Source organism: Leptodactylus fuscus, chromosome 2 (assembly GCF_031893055.1).
Source record: "Leptodactylus fuscus isolate aLepFus1 chromosome 2, aLepFus1.hap2, whole genome shotgun sequence".
NCBI classification, from domain to species: Eukaryota; Metazoa; Chordata; class Amphibia; order Anura; family Leptodactylidae; genus Leptodactylus; species Leptodactylus fuscus.
Window position 1 is genome coordinate 216,451,353 of NC_134266.1, and position 8,574 is coordinate 216,459,926.

Genomic DNA, 8,574 nt, shown 5'->3' on the forward strand with positions numbered 1-8,574 from the left:
TTATGGTTAACTTTATGCGGCCTAAACATTAGCATTGTCTCCCTTCAAGGCAGCCCTTATTAACTGTAAAACAATTTTGACTCTTCTATCTAAAACAATGTTTCTGGACTCATGAGGTTCCAGGTAAATAGATCATAGGTGAACATTCTTGTTCATATGACAAGGCCACATGTGAAAATGTCAGCAAAAAGGAATTAGCAGTAAACATATATATCCTGAGATTACAATATATTAGCAATTAATTATTAGTAAAGATTTTAAAGGGGCTCTATCATTAGATTTTGGCAATTTTAGATAATCATATGCCTGAATAGTCTTTAAAATAAAGAATAAAGGCAGCGTCTGTATTCTCGGCAGTACGGAATTAAAATCTTGGGCATGTGCAGTAAGCATGCTCGAGTGCCATTTTCTTGTGGAGAACTCACAAGAAAATGGTGCTCGGGCATGCTTACTGCACATGCCCAAGATTTCAATTCCGTACTGCCAAGAATACAGACACTGGAGGCAGTTACTCGCAAAGAGGAGGAGGACTTATAGAGCACAAGCAACAGAGGTGGGCGTGAGGAAGTTATGATGCTGGGGGGTGTATGGAGGGACTCATTAGCATATCCGTTGTACCAGTAAATAATAAAAACAGGGGGGTCTTTTCTAAAACAATTAGCAGCACCTGAATAGCTATTCAGGCATATGATTATCTAATGATCGAGCCCCTTTAATGATCATTCTTTATCCAATGTAATGTGTTTGGACATCTTTAGTCCATTCTTGGTTTGGGCTACAAAAACAAAGAACCTGAACAAAATCTGACTGTAGAAATCCCTAATTGTGTTTATCCAGATTTTCTTTCCTAGAGACATTATGGTTTGGTATCAACAATAAAATTCTGTCCAGACAGTAAGCACCAGACCTGGAGCTAGAAATAATGCGTCTAATAATGTGAGGCAGTCCGAGCTCATCCTCTGAGGACATCTGCCCAGATATTAACATTTTTTAAGTTTATTGGTCTAGTGCCAGTGAAGCACAGTGAAAAAGATTTGCCTTTTGTACGTGAGAAAAGTCTAACTAATGCATTTCCTTGTGTGCCAGACAGCTGGCCGAAACACTGCGTGCTCAGTAATCTCTGCTTTATTCTTTCAGGTGCTGCAGAGACTAATCAAATCCAGGGGGAAATCTCAAGTGAAACACCTCAATGTCCAGATGCTGGCAGCCGACAAACTGATACAGTGCCCTCCGGTAAGAGAGCAGGGGACATAGGTTACTCAAACATTGGTTATAGCCCCAGCTTACAACAAATGGAATGTACAGTATAAGGTGATACCTCATTGTAAGGCCTTATTCACATGTCCCCATGTCATGTGCGTCTGGTGTCCACACTTTTTCATGGATGTCATATATACCCAATCATTTCAGTATGTTTATTCAGACGTCAGTGTTTTTATAGACCATAGAATGCTGCTTTATCATGAATTAATAAAAGTCTGTGGGTGCGTGAAAAACAACAGACCCAGAGACATACAAAATATAAAAAATGAAAAAAAATATCTACGTTTCACAAATGCGAAATGCGGATCAACCCCGGACGGCATACAACCTGTAGATAGTCAGGGTGGGGTGCTGTCCGTGAAAAGCATGATCTTCACACCCAAAGGGGGTAATTTTGTTACATTCTGAAGCAGTTTCAGAATTATCAAAATAATATAGAAATCTATAGATCTTTTACTGCTGCCGTAATCCTTTTATGGAAATCTGTTGGGTTTTTTTTAGGCTAGACTCACACAAGGCAATTTGGAAAGGAATCTGAGGTGGGTTTTCACCTCGGAATCCTCTCCAAAAACTGATCCAAAACTGCCTTCCATTGTTTTTAGTGGAAGGCAGTAACAGATGCTGCATGATCTTACTGCGGTGTCCACTGCTGAATCTCCACAGAATCCATGGTGCGAGACCTCACACTTAATGAGCTACATTTTATATAAAGCTAATCAAGCGTGCAAACCCGTGGCCAAAGGCAGATACTTGGTTTTGACTTCTTCCTGCAGGTTCCACAGGAGAGCATTTTTTGGAGAGTATTTTGAGGTTGAACACGGTCTCAAGTTACTTTCCTAAATACACTGTGTCAACTTAGGCCCAGTTCACATCAACATTCGGGACCCCCAACTGGAAACTTATGCGGTTACCTAAGAAACCACACGAACCCCAAAGAGTATTATGAGATCCGTGTGGTTTCCGCTTGGTCTATGCATGAAACGTGGAGAGAGAAAAGCGCTGCTTGCAGGACTTTTTTCTCCTCATGTTTCGTGCAGAAACCACACATACCTCATTATAGTCTATGGGATCCGTGTGGTTTCTTAGGTAACAGCTTTTTAACGCGTATAAGTTTCCGTTTGGGGGTTCTCCAAGTAAACTCCTCAAACTGAAACCTGAATGCTGGTGTGAACCGGGCCTTACTCTTGTTTATGCTACTGTTTATGAACCAATACATTTAGTGTTACAATGTTATTTCAATATATGTATTGGATTGTATCTAGTGCCTTATGTAAAGTTTATATCAATCTGCTTGGCTCCTCCTGTTCTGTAGCATACTGCCTGCAGGTCGGACCATGTTTTCCATGTGACTGGTTCCTTTTAGGGTCCATTCACACGGAGTAACGTGCCGCAAAATAAAGTGGCGTATACGATCCAGGCTCCCATTGAAATCAATGGGAGCGTATACGGCGCTCAAAGTCTCACACGCCGTATACGTGCCACATCATGCGGAACGTTACTCTGTGTGAATGGACCCTAAAAGTGGTATTTGGTAAATTATATAATAAGAGAGTCATGGAAAAGTTCAAATCCCTTTTTTTTTGCCTTCTTATCCTATTATAGGGGAGCACAGAGCTTGTTTGCGCTTCCTTTGCTGAATTCTTGTAAGAAGAAGGGGCAGGGCTGGTTCTCCTCTTCTCTTGTTATGACTAGGGAATGGGGCAAACCTGAGGCGAGACTCTCTCCATACTTCCCATATCAGCCACAGAGGGTACTAGTCACCCTCATAGTAATGATTAATATTAATTAGTGGAATGCAGAAATTAAATATTGTTTGACTCTCTATATTTCAATATGACATTCTCATTCATCATGAATACCATTAAGGAACAGAACTGATGCCAGATCTAATGTGAAAGAGTAAATAATAAATCTTGTCATATTATTATAACAAATTTGCTGCACATTATGTAATACATAAAATATAACCATAGTTATTATTGGTAAAAAAAAAAAGCATTCTAACAGAGGCCAAAAACAGACTGCACAGGCTGTGCGTCCTCGTTCAAGCTGCAGTGTCACCATTTTTTGTTGCTTTTTTCCAAAGGTTTTCATGAATTTGCAGTAAATAGTTTTCATGACTCCGTGTTCGGCCTACATTTTCTTACGACTTTGGTTTTCTTGTATTGTCAAGGGATCCTGACCAAGCTCTTTTATCTCTAAATGTACTGCTGAATATATACAGAGACAGAAATGCAGAATAGTAATAGTTCAGTGGTGGTTATAAGGCTTTGGTCCTATCCCGTTTATTGTCTCGTCTGATATACTGGGAAAGATCCATGCAAAAAATAGGCAGGGGGTGGCAGATCACCTTTATGGCTGCAGTTTCATGTTATTTTTCTTATTTTCCAGCATAAACATTATTCTAAGCATATCAACCTATTATTGTTTAGGGAATACATATAACTATTGCATATTAAATAGATTATACATTAGAGGTATGCCTCCAGTTATAAACAACTTAATAGTATGGGTTAATATATGAAACTTTGTAATGTATCTTAATAAAGAAATATATGTTTTCTTTTCAAGTTTTCAGGCAGTTAGTTTTTTCTATATTATTCTATGAAGAGGGAAGGAGGATAGAAAAACAATCAAATAATTGCTGCTGTTACACTCTATTTTTTTTATTTTTATTTTTTAAACACTGCTAGTTTGTAGATAAAAGGCATCTCACGTCTTTTTCCGGGAGCCGGGACTGGCTCCCATTGATTTCAATGGGAGCTGTCTTTTTGTTCAGGATTTTGAGGCGGATACAGTGTCAAAATCCTGACCAAAAAACTCAGTGTGAACTTACCCTAAGGCTAAGGCCACACGGGCAATATCCGCAGCACTAAAGCGCTGCAGGAAGAACTGCTGCGTGAACACATTGCGGTTCTTTCTGCAGCGCTTTTAAGAGAAAGTTCACAGAGTTTTCCTCCGCGGACTTTCTCTTAACATTATATCTACGGAAAAGCCGCCGGCGTTTCCATAGATATAATTGACATGCTGCGATTTGCAAAGCCGCAACAGCTTTGCAAATCGCAGTGTGTCCGCGCTGCGATCTTTTCCACAAAGTGGGGATGGAATTCGCATGAATCCCATCCACTTTGCCTGCACTGTACAACGCCGCGATTTTTCCCGCAGCGTCTCCGCTGCGGGCAAATCACAGCGTTTACGTCTCGTGGGGCCCCGGCCTAAGGCAGTAAATCAATTTAACCAGCCAGCAGGAGAAGCCTACTCCACCCCTCATTTCTCCATAGAGCTCTATATGTGAAGCTGAATGCAGAGACTGCTATATTGTATACAAGCAGTCGGACTGAAGATAAAGAGCAGGAGTGCAGTTTAATAAGTGGAGAAAGAAAACATCCTTCATAAGATTATATTACAAAGTTTCTTATTTTCACCTGATTTGTAGACAATTACAATTTTAACATTTTTGCTAATATAAATAACTAAAAATGCATTTTTAATAAATTTCTCTAGTGGTAGCAGTCTATTGTCTTGGATAGGACCATGAATACAGAACTTTCTATGGTCTTGGACTTATCAGAAACCTAGCCATAATTTGCTTATTGTGGACAGGTTATCAAGTAGGGACATTGTATGTATGAGAAAGTAATATGGCCACAATAATGAAGCCATGGCTGGGTTATAGAGTACAGAAAGTTCCTGCCTTCATGGTTGCATTTGTTGGCAACCGATGAAGACAATAGACTGTCACCACTAAAATGATTAAAGAGAATCATTAAAACCTTTTTCATTATTTATATTTGCAAAAAATGTTCTAATTTTCTACAAATTTAAATATGGTTATATTCATGGGACAATCCCATTAACTTATTTCATCTTACAAATAAGAAGTAAATTATACTGAGTACTCTACGATATAATGGGAAACAATAAGGATTATTAGAGATCTCTTCTATTGTGTCCAGCTCTTGAAGAAGACAATCCTAGTTTATACATCCTTCTAGGGATTTTCAGAGAGGGGGGTCGGAGTCTTTGACACGTACCCATTAGCTGAAGTTGTGTGCACCATGTTAAAGGACGAGGGCCGACCAAACAATGACTAACTGAATTAAATGACTTTTTGCATGGATTCCCCGTATCTCCATATACTTCTCTGTTTTCCCTGGCCGATGGCCATCTATTATTATATGCCCTTGTACATTGAAATAATTTTAATTATTGTTCTCTTTGTTTAGGAAATGTTTGATGTGATTTTGGATGAAAATCAGCTAGAAGATGCTTGCGAGCACCTTGCAGAGTACATGGAAGTGTACTGGAGAGCCACACATCACCCACTGCACCCACACACTGGCCAAAATCTCATGACTCCTCCCACTGCCATTCCGGGCCTACAGGTAAACATATGTGTGCACATCATATTCTATCACACCATAACTAAGACCACAAAAATCTTATAGATTTTATTGAAGAATATGAAAAATGAATGATTTTCTACAACTATGTAATCTGCCTTGCTGTACCCATATTCCCAGATTATTAATCTCTTGATGGTTAATTATTATGTTGGCTGATCAAACGGCATTTCACATGTCTATAACCTACTCAACAGAACCAGCAGATTATTTCGGATCGAGCCAGTGAGCACTCTCCATTAGAGCGAGACAGTTTAATGCAGTCAGACGAGGCCAGCGAAACCTCACGAAAAACCTGGACAGCCTCCTCCCAGAGGAGTTCCCGCCACATGGAGGATGAATATTCTGATGCCTACCAGGACCTGTATCAGCCTCACAGACATCACAACAGTGGACTGCACAACACTAATGGCCATGACTCCCAGGACCGTCTTCTGGAGCGAGACTCTGAGCAGAACCACAACGACAGGAACTGGCAGCGCAACCGCCCCTGGCCCAAGGACAGCTACTGAGCGGGGTCTCTCTGCACACACCCGTTAAAAACACATCCACACACTATTCCTGCATGGCAGTGCATGCCATGAGGCACAGCCACTAAGTATAAATTCCAGGGTAGCGACAAGAGTCAAGAATGCACTATGGAGAAAAGCAGCCTGCTCCTGATTTGCCATTTGCTTGGCATCTTCTGCCTGCAAAACATAATGGCAGAAGGGCTGTTATAAGTAGTTGCACATCTGCAGGACCTGGCTGCAATATAATATTGCAAAAAAGCAGAGCCAAGACACAAAACCTGTGGTTTACAGGCAGAGGCAGTAATATGCTGGAATCAGAGAATCAATCCTAATAGCCACTAAATCTGTTAATATTCCAGATCTTGTCCTGTTGGCCTTATTGCATTCATTTTAGCGTTTTCTAAAAAGTGTAGCACCTATACCAGTGGCGTCCAAGTGTTTACATGTAAGGGGCCGCATGCACTTTACAGTGTGGGCCAAAAATACTGAAGAATTGTCACCAGTTAAGGTCTGTGGAGGCTGCCAGGGATGTTGTGAGCTAGAAACAAGCCTTAGAGGGCTGAATCAAGCTCACAGATCACCTACTTCACTACCATGATCTATAGAATTCATATATCCAAAAAGATTGCAAAAATGTGTATGAAGACCCAGTTTTCAGAATGAGCCCGTGAGGAGACATCACCCCCTTCCTTCTGGGGTAACATATTGGCCCCATTACAGGTCTACACCAGGTATTTTGATGTATTGCCATAAAATACTGCCCTTCAGGTATAATATTCTCCCTCGGATCTTGTTTACAGCAGGTATGCTTCAACATTTTATATCTATGAAAGCAAATTATTGAGTTTCTTAACCAGATAGTACTTTAACAAAAACACAAGTTTAATATTTTCCAAGGAGAGGTGACTACATTTATAAAACACACAGCTTGCCTTAGAAAGAGTCTGAACTTAAAGGGAAAATATATATCAAATGCCTTCATGGCAGGAAAATCCTAGAACTAAAAGTCAGTCAGCATGGCGGTAAGAGCGATTTTAGCCTGAGGAAGGAAGCAAGCACCGACATCTCAGTAGTCCGTAGGACCATGTTACAGGATAGTAGCATGTACACACCAGACTCCACATACTAGTGTTTCCAGAAGTAATGGAGCTGCCAAAGGCACAGTGTTACTGCTACAGGTATTGCAATCCATAATCGTGAGACAGAAATTCTTGGAACTGTTCACATTTATATATTTTGTAATAAATAAATCTGATCAGAATAATAAATGGAGTAATCCGCATTCAGATAAATGAAGAGGTCACTATGAGGCCTTAATAACAGGGTAGCCATACAGATCACCAGGGGTGGAAATAATATTCACTTTCCGTAGATGTCTTACATACTCGATTTCCTGGAACTGTCCAGCACTAAAGTGGGGATTGAATGTTAGAGAGTAATGAAGCCCCTTCTTTCTATACACATTAGTGTCAGCTTATTGGGTTCCCTTGTTTAGTGCAGTGTGTCGCTTAAAACATATACTGGGTCTATTAGCCTCATATTTACATTGTCCACCCTAGTATAGCTTCTATTACATAAACTCATTCACTACTGTGATGTCACAGAACTGATATGTCAGGCCGGTATATAAGTAATCCATTGTGTCCACCCACTAGTTGGTAGTCCTTAGGAATCTTCTGAAATAATTGTGTGTGCTCCTACAGTCCCCCCACCACCACCTCAAGGACCCTCCTTAATCTGCCAGCTACTTACCTCCTACCCTGTAATCATCTAGAGAGATGTACAATCACACCTTCTTGGCCTGCTACTTTTTTGCACATCTGTAACTATCTTGAAGCACATGCATTATTCTTACCTTTATGCTGCTTGCAGTTTCTTTCTATTTTTATAATAGACCCCTATGGAAAGTTAAGACTTCTCTAAGAGACAGATGTAAAGGAAGTTTTCAGCGAAGACCACACATAGTGAAAATGCTGCTGTGAGTCTGCAGGGATATTCAGCTGTGTTTTCCACTGTGAACTCGCTAGCGTACAAAATTCCGGCATAGTTGGAATTTTTTTCTAGCCCCCGCCATTCCTGAGTAATCATTGCTGCTATCTATGGTGTCTGATATGCTATTTAGACTCTGTACTGTCAGGCAGGACAAGGGGTGTGATTCTGAGCTCTGACACTGGCTGCCTCTGATTGGAGCTCTGAATCACACACCCTGTCTGACACCGCCCACCTGACATTACAGAGCTTAAATGGCACATCAGAAAAAAAACAAACTTTACTTGTTATTCAGGAATGTTGGACGCTAGAGAGTAAATCACAACTGCGCTGGAATCAATGGAGCAGCGACTACTTTTGCTCTATACTGCAAAAGTAGATCGCCGTGGTTAGCTGCCAGTGAATTT

General features: G+C 40.6%; 1 protein-coding gene across 5 annotated transcripts in view; it reads left to right on the plus strand.

The window, feature by feature from the left end:
- CACNB3 (calcium voltage-gated channel auxiliary subunit beta 3) overlaps window positions 1-7,874 on the plus strand; it is a 143,142-nt gene extending 135,268 nt beyond the window's left edge. For all 5 annotated transcript variants that reach the window (XM_075265530.1, XM_075265527.1, XM_075265526.1 and 2 more), the window contains exons 11-13: window positions 1,138-1,233; window positions 5,490-5,648; window positions 5,864-7,874. In XM_075265530.1, coding sequence (XP_075121631.1) covers window positions 1,138-1,233; window positions 5,490-5,648; window positions 5,864-6,178 — 570 coding nt within the window. In that variant the 3' untranslated portion in view covers window positions 6,179-7,874. The remainder of the gene's footprint in view (window positions 1-1,137; window positions 1,234-5,489; window positions 5,649-5,863) is intronic.
- Window positions 7,875-8,574: the final 700 nt, after the last annotated feature.